The following is a 14,709-nucleotide window of genomic DNA, read 5'->3' on the forward strand; positions in this document are numbered from 1 at the left end:
ATGAACCACCAGAAAGCATTATCGCTCACACGGTGCCATGCGCTTTCATCAGCTGTCAGGTACGGCAAGTACAAAAAGGTACCATTGATTGAAAGACTCTGCTTCTATGGCTCAGGAGAGTGGAGACCATTGGACATATATTCCTTCAATGCTCTTTCTATAGAAATATTCAAAAAAAAAACATCCTCCCAATAATCAATAGGTATCCTGGCCATTCTGGCACTTATTATCTCCAATGGCTGCTTAAGGACAAACAAGACTGTGATTATGTCGCAGGTGGCTAGATTCTGCACAGCATCACTGGGGATTCATCGGAAACGTGTTATTGATACACCATAGCTAGTTTACACAACTAACGTAGCAAACCCTTTTGCATTACTACTCTTTTGCATTTTAGTATTTAATGACTATGGGCCTCACGGTTTAAGGATTAATATTATAATATAGTTAGGCCATGTGTAACGGACAGATTGGATTCCAAATTGTGGTTTTAATGTAGATTTTAATCTGTTACTTATTATTTTAATCTAATTTTTAATTAGATATTCCTTGAGTGTTTTTATTTGTTCTGGTCTCTGACTGTAAAAAACTTGATTTGATTTGATTTGAACTGTGTTGTCCTTGGCACCAAGATAAAAGGTTAGTCTTTTATGAGCCATTGCCTGAACAACACTATAATGATTATTAGGCCAGCTATTGATAAGTCAGTGGCTTGGTTCATACATAACTTCACAACATCCTGTGATTTGCTCATATTTAGATTGGCATGATGTGGAAAACCAAATCTCCCCCCCCCCTTTTTTTTTTTTTTTACAATGGATCACAAATTGAAATGGCAGGTTCTTTCATTGTATTACACTTTAGCAAAATTAGTGGATCAGTATTTGAGATTATGTATGTGTATATCATCTATTCTTTTAAAAGGTATCTGTTCTTGAAGCTCTAAAATGATTAAAACCTAGATGGTATTCATTCCTTAGGAGCTCTACAGCAGGAACAGAGGATATATCAGGGGTATCAAATTCACATTGTCATGTGACTTTATCGGGACTTTCCCTTCGCTAAACTGGGCGTGGGCATGGCCAACACGTGACGTATCCAGCCCATGGGCCAGGAGTTTAACATCCCTGCTGCATATCATCACGGATTAAAATTTGTTTCACAAAAATGGCAAGAGTAATAACTATAAGTTATCATTTATTTTGCAAATCAGAGGTATCTTTCATATCGTGATAAGTATTCCCACATTTATTCCTTCAACAAGATGCATACACATACATATATACATACATACAACACACACTCTTTGACAGATACTTGTTGTGGACTTATCCATAAGAGAAGTCTGGCTGCTGACTATTCTTCTACAGCCATGAAGTAAGGGTTTGCAACCCTCTCTAATGCCACAAGATTTCACAGTGGAAGAGACCATTAGAAAAGAATTCAACATGTGTAAATATGCTTGACAGATTGATGAGAATAATCACATTAGCAATTTGTTCCAAAGTCTCCAAAAGATCATGCTTTGTAGAAAAATGCTGTGTCAGCCAAGAGATGAATTGCAACCTACTGCCTGGTGGGACTTCACAGGAGTTACCCTCCATGCATTATTGCACAGTGATTGTCCCCTGTTCATTGTGGTCCATGTTCCAAAGGCGGTAAAACTCTGCAAAGTCTACATAGGATTCAACGCGCCCATCTTCATCCGGCCTGAGAGAATGAGAAGGACGAGAACGGAAAAGGCCTCCATCTGAGCTTGAGCTGCTACTCTGCGTATGAGTGTTAGTAGACTGAAGAGTCACAGTAGGACTTTGACTGTAAGCAACGCCATGAAGTGAGGGGGAAAAAAGAAAGAAAGCAATCATTCACTCAGTCTTCACAAATGACATAGCAAAGATAATTTACAGTGAGGCCTCTCAAAGCCTCCCCCATCCCCAAGGCCCCGCTGCACAATCACTTAACAGCCACAATAGGGAAAACTGGGATTGTGATAATTGAGCAAGGTGATCACATAGATGCCTCACTTAATTTGGAGACCCTAGGAGAGCAGGTTTAGATTCTGAAAGGCTTTTTAGATTTAACGTTGTCCCTGTCCTTGCTGACACCAATTCTTATCAGTTTTTAGCTGATGAAACACTCTGGGCTCTTTTCATATGTACTACTGCAAGCCAGATTTTTTCTAAACCCATGTCTGTGACTTTCATCCCTTCCCCCCATACAGGACTAATTTCTCCTTTATCTGTTTTAGCCAATTGTTCAAGCTTGTCTAAGCTTGTCTTTGGAATCTTCTCTTTTTCTTTTAAAGTGTTAGCCATTTCTAGTTTTGTGTCACTGAAAAATTATGTAATTATTCTCTAAATTCTTTGAGAAAAGAGGTCAGTTTGAGGTCATTAACAAAAATGTTGAACAGCAGAGGGCTTGGAAATTTACACTAAGCAGCAGCTAGAAAAAAATGTAACATGTCTAATATTCCATGGATAACAGGAATAAAAGGAAACAGGGAATAAAACTTAAAGGGAACATTTACTTTGTAAGTGTGGGTGTGGCTTCATCCAGCGTAGAGCTACTGTGGGCACCATTGACCATCTGACCTTGGGAAGGCATCACAAGTGATAAAGTCACACTGGTCTTGCTTGTGCTCTGAGTACTAGAGTATGGCACTGACACTGGATAGACACGACCACCTACAGGTACAGAAATACATCATGAAAAGAATGGGTAAATTGGAAAATGCCAGTAGCTTTGTTCTAAAATTTTCCCCCTAAACGTTAAAAACACGGCCCTTTAATCCAATGATGAATACCTTACATTGTTAATGAAAAAAAATAGCATTATACTATACTTCATACTATCCTAAGCCGAATCTAAATCTCACAAGGTGTTCATGCTTTTTATGTGCGCCTCTTTTTTTATATTTTTCTCTTTCACACAACCAACTGGGGGAAGAGTACAGGTCTGATGCTGTCTTTCACGCACAATTTCTGTCGTAGAAATATTTAATTTTCCCATACCTTGTGTTGGAGTCAGTGTGGGCTGGCTCATCTCCCCTAGAGGGTACCCAAAATTTCTTACTAGGACTGTCATGTCTTCATGACGAGAACAGAATTTGGACCGTTCACCACCACTGGCGTAGGTGTCACAGTGAATACGCTTAACTCGATCCACAACTGCTTGAGCCACAGAATCCAATGAAGTTTGTTTGGCAAACTCTGTGGCAATCATGGCTGCAATTTCCTGGAAAAGGAAGAGGTTTACAGAAAAATATGTTGGCAGTAATGGGATTAATGGAAAGCCCCAAGGATGTTCCTCCCGTCACTTAGGAGTTACTTATTTGTGAGCAGCCCCAAAGCAACTTCAGTTTAGACAACTGTGGGGGAGTCCTGCCCCAAAGCAGGCACCAAGCAAAACAAGTATCCTATGAACAAAACCCTGAGAATCAGATGGCGCATGCATGGAGGGCACACATGTTGCATTTTTAGGCTCAAGAGCCACTATCTGACAAGTACTATTTGTGCAAAGTTTTGTTTATTACTTGATTTAATGCTGCAGGCCATAATGGAAAATAATGGGCCAGAGATATAATTTTGAGCTATTAATCAACGAAAAGCCTATATTGTGAAATAGCTTCGGTTTAAAAGTAGCATCTAATCCTAGTTCTGGGTAATCATGGTCTCTCATTGCTGCGTCAAATCAATTCTGAAGAAATATTTTTAAAATGCAGATTCAAAAAATGAATTTGATTTTGCCCAGAATGCTTACAAGGAATTTGATAAAATTAAAACTATTATTTACTTCTGATGCAATCACAACTTCTGACATTTCATGATGGTTAAAAGGTTCTTAAATTAACATCTTAGGCATCTAAGCCAGTAACGCTTCTTTACCTGAAGAATTTGATAGGGTTGATGGGGTTATTATATGACCCCTGGAATAAGCAGCTTATCGTGTCCCAAGATAAACCAATGGTAGTTGCAGCTTAGAATACAAAATCAGTTTTCTACATTCTAAATATAACATTAATAAAACACCAGATTTTGTTCTATATATACTGCACATCTTAGAATATTCAAATTCTCTCTAAATTATTGGCCAGGCCTTTATAAGAATGGCTCATCTATAATGCTGTACTGTTATCCACAGATTATAAGCACTCCGAAATTGAAACTCTCCCCTTTAGATCTGAAGACAATAATGTGGTACAAAAGAACAGTTTTTAATTGCTGTGGAGTGTCTACCTGATTGGCTTGTCCAGGTCCATGAGCAGCATCTAGAGCTTTGTAGAGTCCTTCTGACATGAGCACAAGAAAGCCTGTGACACCATCTAATGGGTGCCCGCCATGGATTTCAGGCTCTGCTATGATTGGCTTAGATTTTGCAGCACTTCAAAGAGAAATCTCAATTAGTACTATATGATGCAATGAAAAAGGATTTGGCAATAGAATAAAATCAATTAGAGAAATAAGAGTAAGATACAAATAAGCTTTATCTTACCTAAGAAATTCAATATCACTGTAGCCATATTTGACCTTATAATCTCCAATACGCCGAGTACTTTCTTGCCCACCTATGGTTCCTACTTGCTTTATTTTTGCTGCATCTAAACCTGCCAGGGTATAAAATAAAAGCCTCATTGATTTAGGTACGTGTTCTAAGAGTTTCCAAGTCATTTGCATTTCCAGCAATGTCAGCTGGAAAATTAACTAACCAATGAGGGAAAAGATCATGGACTCAGAAAGGAGTACAAGACAGAGAACTGACTTTCATCTTTAGTTATTTATTGAAAAGAAAGTGCAGACTCATATTCTAAACGCTGCTTCTTATCCTGGATGTTCTTATACCATCTAGTACAGGGGTGTCAAACTCGCGGCCCAAGGGCTGGATGTGTCAGGCGCTGGCCACGTCCACCCCCGGTTTAGCAAAGGGGGGGGAAGTTGTGATACAGCACGTGACAATGTGTCGTCGCGAGTTTGACACCTCTGAAAACATAATATACATTGCCTTCATAAATTACAACTACACATCAGAAAATTCAGAAATTTTTTAATATACTTCAAAATACTTTAATCATATATCAGTTCATTTCATACAGCAATGTAACCTAAATCAAAATATTTATATTTATTTTCCTCAGATTTATCATTCATTTTTCTACCTCACCATAAGAGCTGTGCATTGACTTGATTACTACAAAGGAAAAATTGAGAGCTATCTAAGAAATCTTAGTTTGAGATGCAAATAAAATCTAGAATAATTTACTTACTCAAGTCAGTTTTGAGGGGAATATTGAAATTTCCTGTGTGTAATGCAATGATATGATTTATGAGGTTTATTTCCAACACCTGGTTTTTCAGCAACTATACTGTTCTGTTAAATAATTCCAAGAACTTCTGAAAAATTTTTATCTGAGTTATTAATTCTGAAATTAGCTAAAATCTAGGTGTACCAGCAGGCTGTGTTGGTTGTGAATAGCAGCAAAGCAATCCAGCACAACATAAAAACAAGTATGCTTCCTGCCAAGCAAAAAAAGATGAGATAATGTTCTCTAATCTTGGGATAATCTTAATTTTGAATTAATTTTTTGACTTAGAAAGCAAACATAGATGAAAAAAACAATGTTTGGGAGAGCCCAAAGCTCAACTGTAGAACATCTGTTTTGTACACAGTAAGCCATGGATTCCACATTTATCACCTTCAATTGAAAGATTCAGGAAGGAAAGGAGGTAAAAGACACCTGACTCAAAACCTCTACAGATCAAAATAATACCTAGATGAGGGGGAGCAGGAGAAAATAATTTGTTACCATAATTTACCTCTCAAAAGAACACATCATACAAAATGATTTCCAAATACACCTACAGTGATTAGTAACATTTAGCAAAAAGCTCTTCTTGGGAATTTTATTTGCTATCCTCTTAACAATTTGGATGTGAGCAGCCATTTAATAGTGTTCTCTGGGTAAAGAAAAGAAAAAAGAAAAGGACACAGCAAGAGTTTGGGTTTTTTGTTTTGTTTTTTGGCTTATTGCACAATTGATGAATGTCTACTTTTCCAGAGATCAATAAATGCCTGAGCTTAGGAATACCTGAATACAACAGAAAGCCATTTAATTAACCTGAGTTTGACTCCTAGTAGCTGTATAGGTAACGGCTCACCTACTGAAGACAACTAGGTTCTTTGGTGAACGTTTTTCTGTGTATTCTCTGTAACTGGGAATACTACAGCTGAGATCAAATAAAATATTAGTTTTGCAACCTGTGATGGCAACAAAAGCTCTTTTTCATCTACTCTGATATTCAGATATTCAATTATATATTTCCTATAGTGGGAAGGAGAGAGATTACTACCTTCACCTGTTCAATTAGGCATGCTTTAGCTTGACACTGCTAACCAGAGAACCCATCAATAAATAGTGATACTCTGTAAGGAAACAAAACAAAAAAAATCTTATTTTGGAATCTCTTCACCCTACTACAGGGAAGTAATCTGGGATCTATTTACAAAACTCACAATACTTTTCCAAAACCCTCATATATTTTGTTTTATCCAGCTTGTTTCAAATTAAAATGCCAATTTTTGAGGATGGTGGGGGCTTTTAAAGCATTCTTCTAGAATTTTTTTCCTCTGTGGCTTTGCCTATTTCTGCATCATAACTTCAGCCAACTGCTTGTGTGATTATTTTTAAATAGTTAAGAATCAAAGACTTGCATATGACTCAGGTTTACTAGGCATTTAAAGGTTCACCTAATGTTCCCAATAATAATTCATAGTTTTCAAGAGAGTTCAAGTAACCCAATGTAACCTATCCATGGTTTATTTCCTTCCACTTTGTCAAGCATACTAATTTTAACTATTTCATCTTATATTCACCTCACCTTGCCAAATTATATGAAGTCAGTCTTTATTTGATCCAAAATCAATTTGACTTGATTTTGTTGTGGGTTGTGGTGTTCTTAGTAATTGCCAGGAGAACATTTCTTACCCAGTTGTGAAAAACGGAATAATTCATCTTCATTCTCGGTAGTGTGATCCATATTGAGCTGTGTCACTTGCAATCCATCCATGGTAGATTTGCACAAAAGTGCACGGTTTGTTCCTGTAAAGAGAGAACGTACAATGCAAAGCCAGAAACTGTAACTGACCACTATCACCCTATGACCAAAAATTCTTTTTTGTTTCTTGCTAGGAAACTGTACAATTCCAAGCGGTTTCACAGAGCTATTTTTTGTAGTCATTTGAGAAGTTAGAGAAGCATTTTCCTTGGACAAATATATTGTCATCCAACCAACCAATGCTCATCAATCAATGCTGGACTCAGAAAGTACCAAGTCAAAAAGCGTAGAAGAGGAACACACCTACATTAGCGATATAAAGTTTGTTGTTAAGAATCACTGCCACAATGGCCATGGCTCCTCCAGAGATTTCCTTTTCTACACACTTCAACCTCTCCAAAATTTTCTGGTACTGAGGAGGAAGCTGGTGATGGAGAACTCCCTAGAAGACAAAGCCATAACTAAGCTTATCAACAATATAGTTCGGAAATCTTCTATACACCAAAAGAATTGCTCAGTTTATATTTTTCTTCACCTATGTACATATATATCTGTCAAGTAAGGAAAATACATCATGCATTTGACAAAAGTCACTCCAGTCTACAAAGTTTATGCCATAAAAAATTTGCTAGTCTTCTAAACTGCTAGCACATTTTTAATACAAAAGGAACAATCACATAACAGCATTTGACAGGATCAAAACAAGCTACGAAACAACAAAGGCATTCAACTGTATTTAGCCTAACCATCTCTGTATTAGGTCAGGATTGCCAAAACATTTCCCTCTCAAAATACTCGTGCTATGCATGAAACAGAATTTCCAATTAATTTAATAGTTATAAACATAAGACATTAAAGGGCTTTTTTGGTGTGTGCCTTTGAGTAAGTGTTGCCCAGACAAGTCCTTGCAGTTCTTTTGACAAGGTTTTGGAAGTAATTTGCCACTGCTTCCTTTTTAGGGTTGGGAGAGAATGATTGAGTCAAGATCACCCAGTTTGCTTCGTGTCTAAGGCTCACAATCTTCTAACCTTTAACCACTATACTGAAGTACCTCTCAAAGAACTGCATTATTGCTTAATTATTTAACGGATTACAAGGGCCTAGTTTTGTGCATACAGTATTTATAGTCTATTATTCCAGCTTCTACTCACCTAGCACTTAGCTACCCAAATTCTAAAATAACACATAAGCAATTAGGGTTTCCAAAAATAAAATGGGAAATCAATATTCCTGGAATTGCCTAGTAAGATGTGGAGTTACCTCTGGTAACTGAGATTGGAGGCTGGCTTTTTCTGCCAATGCATCATCAATGGACTCCAAGAAACTTCTTTCTACCACATCAAAGGCCTGAGGAAGTACCAGAAATAGATCAATAGAAACAGCCTATTAGATCCCTATTGGCCCTATTTTAAAAACATGCATTTTAAGAAACTTTCTATTGCTACTACTACTATTTTAGAGTTCTTATCATAGTATAATACAATAATGATTTTCATTACATGAAAAGAATGCTGAACTTTTATGTAGCCTTAATTTAAAGATGCACCCTAAAAAGAAAAGTGTGTTTTTTCTAGAGACAGCCACCAAAGGATTTCATTGGCTAATTTAAGATTATTTTTTTGAAGATTTTAATTTATCAGTTTTTCCACAATTGGGCATTTACTCCATCGTTTATGAAATGAGAACCAAATATAAACCTCTAACAATTGTATTGGAAAGTGACATTGAGAACCTGGCGATTACTTTTATATTTGAATAGCAAAAACATTTTTTTATTTCCTGGCTTATGTGAAACTAAAACATGTTTGGACTTCATTGAACTTATATTGGATTTTGATGCTAAGTCTCATAAATATATAAATTTGTGGGATGTTCTGTTCAAAAACATGGGAAGATCTTGGAATAATTATTTAAATCAAGGATTTTTAATAACTACAGATAATATTTTTCTTTGTTAACACATATCAGTAGCAATATATTCAACATAGCAAGTTTTTATTTCTCAGTATGGATCAGACAGCTGTTTCATAGAAATCTCAATCTCATTTTTATATTGTCTGTTATTAAAATTAAACCAGGTCCATATCAGAAATTGAAAAACTGAATTTACTGATATTTCTAAGTTATGGAATAAAGAGTTGAATACTTAATAATGGATTATCAATGGGTCTAAATGTTTAAATATTACTTCTTTAAATTTGAATTTGAAATCAAATCTTCAAAAGATTTTATTCCAAGCCTACTGAAGTCCTCAGAATATGTATCAGAAAGCACAGACAATAAATTGTTGGTGTTATAAAAACATCAGGGTATATTGATTCAAATGATTTACGTCTGGTTTTGGAAGAATACGATTTCATAATTTGTTGGATATTATTGTTTTCTTTCCTATTCTTTTATTTTTCATTTACAAATCCCAAAACAATTATACATAAAGAGGAGGTTTTATTACCTGTAACAGGATTCTGCGCACCTCTGCCTCATCCTGCTCTGCATTCAGCTGGCCCAACAGGAGTTCTGCAGAAAGCCGCTCTCCCACAAAGTTTGTGATTCGGTTACCATCATAACCATTAAAGACTCCATAGAGGTAGCAATTATTTTCACTTCTGTCAAAATGAGTCAAGATAGGTAAGCAGTGCTCTTTCTCATGTAATCAGAGTAACAGCCACAGAAAACCAAATGAAAGAATGAGAAAATTGTATCCTTGTTCCAGGGGTGTCAAACTGAAGGCCTGCAGGCTGGTGCTTAGATCTGGCCCGTGAGGCCGTCCTGGAAACAGCAAAGGACCAGCCCGCAGTCCCTCTGCCAGAGAAAACGGAACGGCCCTCCCGAGCTCCATTTTTGCTGACAGTGGGTTGCAGGAGGCTGTCGCAGCCAAAATGGAGCTTGGGAGCCCGTTTTCACTGGCAATGTGCTCAGGCCACTGCAGGTGCCCCCACACAAGTAACAAGCTGGCCATGCCCATCTCAGCAGTCAAAAACAACCCTGATGCAGCCCTCAACGAAATTGAATTTGACACCCCTGCCTTGTTCAATTGAACAGTTCCATTCAAATCTGTGGCTACTTACCTGAATTTCAACCAATTGTCCTCTAAGGGATGAATTTCAGTGCCCTTTCCATCAGTAGTGTAGGAACGATTAGAAGCTGAGCCAACACCAGAGAGCAGACATAGCGGCAGGTCATCTGTCCAGCTTGAAAGCTGCTCCTATTTACAAGAAAAAAGCTCCATTTCTCAATAAAAGCAAATGGAATAAATGATATATTAATCAGAATGCTTATTAGAGTGCTAGCAGTTACAATATTTAAGATCCTCTTCATACTTACATAGATCTTGCCCCCTCAACCATATTATCTCCGCTATTGCATCACTCTTACTTACTGCCTGCTTCTTGAAGCTTAACTCCAGATATTAAATGCCCATGTCGGCATATGCTATACTACCATCTGAATATACATAACTTGTCCTGCAAAACTAGTCAGAGGCATACATTTTAATTATCATTATTTAATTGTTTTTCAATGCATAGTTCAGACAATACTCCTCTTGCATTTTTAAAATAGTTATCCTCCAGAAAGTCACAACTCTTCTCCCCCAGTATATACATGGATTGCATGATATTTGTCTATACACCACAGAACTGTAACATCTTCATTTGGAATAATCTTCCCTAGAAATACTGCATAAGTATTTATAAAGTAGTTCCTTTTTTATATGGATCTAAGGGCAAGAGTGCAAATCGTGCAGGTTGGAAGCTGCAAGCTCACTGAAATCTGCAAAATTCTTCATTTAGATCTTGATAGGCACCACTCATGACTAATGCTGAATTGAGTTTGACTATATTGTATATGCCAGAGCCAGAAATAGAAATATTTTGTTATATCATTAATATCATAAGAGCACCAGAAGCTGTTTTACTACCAATGTTTTTCTTTTAACCTTTATATTGAGAAAATTGTCCCAACAAAGCTGATGCAAAATAGGATTGTAGAATATAATGCACCAAGAACATAAGTAGTACAACTGGAGTATCTTACTGATATGCTGTATGTTATGAGTGACCATGTTTTGATTTCACTTAATCTCTTTCCCTGATAAAGTAATAAAATAAGGTATATATTCCCGAGGAGAGTTGGAGTGGGAAAACATTTTTCATTTTTATGTACATTTTGTGAAAATTATGAGCATGAAGTTGCTCCAATTCAGTTAGTTTCTAATTTGCAAGTTTTATTACCAACTGTATCCAGAAGAAAATAGAGGAAAAAGGGAAGAAAACACAGCAGGATATCTGGTTTCATTCAAAAGTTTGGGAGACAAGTTAGGATCTAGCCCCGAAGGTGCTTTTTTTCCAAGAGGCAACTGGACTTGGGTGGGGAGTTGAAGACATTTAACTTCTCATCCAAGAAGCTTCTTCCACTCAGACTGGATGGTGGGGATTGAAAGGATTTATAGTCCTTGCAGACAGCTGGTCATTTGCATTTTTTTAGGGGTGATTAAGGTCACCTGAAGGTTTATCTGTGTCATCAGGGTCACCCAAGTGGTTCATATGGGTGTGGAGCCCTCTTGGAACTGTTGAAGACTCTGTTGTAGACTGGAGATAGAGAGATGATGTCGTCGTCCCCCGTTCCCCCCCATCTGTTGAGAGAGGGCTGTTCAATTTTGATTTTGTCCAGTTGCCTCTTGAAAAAAAGCACCTTTGGGACAACCATGACCTGGATGACTGAGAGTCTCCACAGACATTTAGGATCTCTAGCCTATTTACACGCCCTACATTTTGCAGCTTACGGGAATGGGGCGCACCCGCCTTTCACAACGGTGCCCCTTCTGGCTGTGTTGGCTGCAATGCCTATACTTCTCAGCCCAGCCTCCCGGGGGAGTTATCTTGGCGCATAGAAAACTAACGCACTCCAAAATGCGACCTCGCTGCTGCCTGCGTCATTTAAAGGAGAAACCCCCCCGCATGCCCTTGGCTCCTACTACTAAGAGAGCACACCGTGCACCTCTGCCTGCACGCCCATCCCTTCCGTTACTGTTGCAGGAAAGCATCCTTCCGTGTGTGGGCAAGGCAGGGGAACCAGAAGCCCGCGAGCCACCCGACTCTTCCCTTAAATCCGGGATTGGTACTTTCTTCCGTCCGTTCACCCCCGCCGCCGCCGCGGCCCTCCCGTGATCCCATAGAAAAAGCGGAGGTGCTCACACTCTGCAGAAGACTCCTCCTTACTGCCGCCATCTTTACGCAGAAGCAATACCCTCCTCCCACCCATCGTCGGGCAAGAGTGGTAGGATCTGGCTGCAGGATGGCCATTGGATGTAGTTTTAGCCTGCGGAATTTCCCTCGGTCGACAGCGCCCTCGAGAGGACGGGAGGAAGTATTGAGGCTCGTGGCTTTGCTCGTCTGCGTTTTGTCTTGCGTATCGGATTTTTTTTTTTAAAAAAAAGACTACTGTATACGCTATCTATTTGCAGCAGAAATTTGTCAATGTAGTCCTCGGCTACCACAATGGATGTGCTGTTATTTTGCAGATAAAGCAGGAGGAGCGCCGCGGACATCAGCACCAACTGGCTTTCTATATTCAATTGATCATATATTTCTAAGCCTTGCACTGAATCGTACTATTTGATCAGCAACGGCTGCACGTTGTACATTTTCACAGAATTGGGGGCGTTTAAGTCTGCGAATCCACATCTTAGATAATCTCTGAGAAATTTCGGTAGCCTGCAAGATATTATCTTGTGATAATTGCATGTTACCTTTGGTGCCTTCTTACTGCAATTCTGCTTAAGTTTTAAGTTTACCACTTATTTCCAAATTGTAGTATAGTGTTTAAGGTCCTGGCTTCAGTCTGGAGAGATGGATTCCAGGTGCTTTTCATAGAACGTCCTACTTGGTTTATGGCCAGTCACTTTCACCCTGACCTATCTGCCAAGGTTGTTGTAAGGATAAAAGGATTAAATGAGGGGAGTTCCCCATGAGCTCTTGGAGAAATGGGAAATGAATGAGTCTGACAGGCCTTACCAAGCCAGGTTTTAGGTGCAAGATGGCCGCTCTTCTAAGGTTGTCCCCAAAAGACCCAAAAATGAAACTTGCAGAACTGTAAATTAAATGGATTATTTCTTGAATGGTCTGGAAAGGGTTAGTAGATCGACAAGCTGGCTGTGAACCTGAGATCTGTGCTGAAATGCTTTGGAAATTGGTAAGAGAAGGCTTCTTGCCATTACAATACCCTAACAATTCAGTGTCATACAGTACAGGTAGGCCTCGACTTACAACAGTTTGTTTAGTGACCATTTGAAATTACAAAGTCACTGTAAAAAGTGATTATCACTGTTTTTCACACTTAGGACCACTGCAGTATCTCCTTGGTCACATGATCAAAATTCAGACACTTGCCAAATGACTCATAGTTATGATGGTTGTAGTATCCCAGGGTCAGGTGATCATTTTTTGGCAACCCTTTGACAAGTCCACAAGAAAGCCAGATTCACCTTACAACCAGGTTACTAACTTAACAATTTCAGTGATTCACTTAACAACTGTGGCAAAAAAGGTTGTAAAATGGAGCAAAAGTCACTTAACAAATGTTTTGTTTAGCAACAGAAATGTTGGGTTCAATTTTGGTCGTAAGGCGAGAACTGGCCACTTCTATTAATGTCCCAGCAAGAATGTCTTTTGGAAATCTTAGCCATTGGAAAAACCAGATGATCAAATGAATCCAGTGGTTTGTCATTTTTCCCCCTGGATTGTACCCAAATGCCTCTGCACCCAATAGGCTGACAAGGTTTGCTAGTGCAGGTATAAAGTATTAGCTCACCATGCTAATGACTGGAAACAACTGCCTTTATTTTACGTTACCTTGAGAAGTCGTTTTCTCTCACTTGCTGGCTGGTGTAAGGCACATAAAAAACAAGAGCTGTGGATGGGTACTCTTGGTTCTTTACCCACCCCATTTTCTCAGAAAACAAAGGACATTTTAATATTGTGTGAACTGCCCTGAAAAGCTTTCAAGTTGGTAACTGAGATTTAAAAATTCACATTAAGATTATGCATCTTTTCTCATATCAAGAGCCACACTTTCCTTGGGGCCTGCTTCAAAAATCAGACGAGGTTGGGGAAAACAGATGGTAGAACCAGTTAGGTGAAGAGATGAAGGTGTTGAGCTGAGATATGGGAGATCTGGATTCAAGCCAGCGGTGCAATGGAAGTGGCTTGTACCAGCTTGCAAAAATCACTGGTTAAATTTTCAGAAACATGACACCTAGCACACTGATTCAAATCTAGTTTCTCACCAAATACTCACTGTGTGACTTTGGCCAGCCATTACTTTCAGCTGAATCTACTTTACAGGAAAAAAAATTAGAAAGAAGGAGTACTGTACATGCCAGTTTTAGCTCCTGGAGGAAAGGTGGTGATCTACATCTAACAAATATGATTAAAACTTGATTTGATTTTTGGTGCCAAAATGTTTGGCTGTCACCTTAAAGATTACAATTCTGTAACAGTTTTTGAAAGGATTCTGGGGACTGTTTCAAGATTTTCAGGGGCTGCATGTGACCTTGAGACCATAAATTGTGCACACTCATTTGAACCAGGGGTGGGTTTCTACCAGTTCTGTCCACCTCTGTAGAACCGGTAGCTCTGAAGAGCAGCAGACATAGAACCGG

The 14,709-nt window shown here is 38.6% G+C and overlaps 1 protein-coding gene across 2 annotated transcripts; it reads right to left on the reverse strand.

Annotated features, from left to right (window-relative positions):
- Positions 1-1,182: 1,182 nt before the first annotated feature.
- Positions 1,183-12,382, reverse strand: TAB1 (TGF-beta activated kinase 1 (MAP3K7) binding protein 1). 2 transcript variants are annotated; one of them, XM_026694855.2, is made up of 11 exons: positions 12,245-12,382; positions 10,118-10,254; positions 9,502-9,655; positions 8,310-8,396; positions 7,353-7,491; positions 6,980-7,093; positions 4,492-4,603; positions 4,236-4,380; positions 3,012-3,234; positions 2,528-2,684; positions 1,183-1,815 (listed from the first exon to the last, which is right to left on the reverse strand). In XM_026694855.2, exons 1-11 carry the CDS (start codon positions 12,350-12,352, stop codon positions 1,608-1,610), a joined length of 1,584 nt encoding a protein of 527 aa, XP_026550640.2. In that variant the 5' UTR covers positions 12,353-12,382; the 3' UTR covers positions 1,183-1,607. The 2 variants fall into 2 exon arrangements, with proteins under 2 accessions (XP_026550640.2, XP_087824426.1); XM_087968300.1 differs by lacking the exon at positions 12,245-12,382 and adding an exon at positions 12,048-12,212.
- Positions 12,383-14,709: the final 2,327 nt, after the last annotated feature.

This window comes from Notechis scutatus, chromosome 6 (genome assembly GCF_049901735.1).
Source record: "Notechis scutatus isolate UNSWTSFEM ecotype Mainland chromosome 6, rNotScu1.2, whole genome shotgun sequence".
Taxonomy (NCBI): Eukaryota; Metazoa; Chordata; class Lepidosauria; order Squamata; family Elapidae; genus Notechis; species Notechis scutatus.

Excerpts from the sequence above, each read along its gene's own strand:
- TAB1 (XM_026694855.2), bottom strand. The coding sequence starts at position 12,352 with ATGGCCATCCTGCAGCCAGATCCTACCACTCTTGCCCGACGATGGGTG. Across the intron at positions 4,381-4,491 it reads AGTGATATTGAATTTCTTAG|TGCTGCAAAATCTAAGCCAA; the intron begins GTAAGATAAAGC and ends TTCTCTTTGAAG. Across the intron at positions 2,685-3,011 it reads CACACTGACTCCAACACAAG|GTGGTCGTGTCTATCCAGTG; the intron begins GTATGGGAAAAT and ends CTGTACCTGTAG.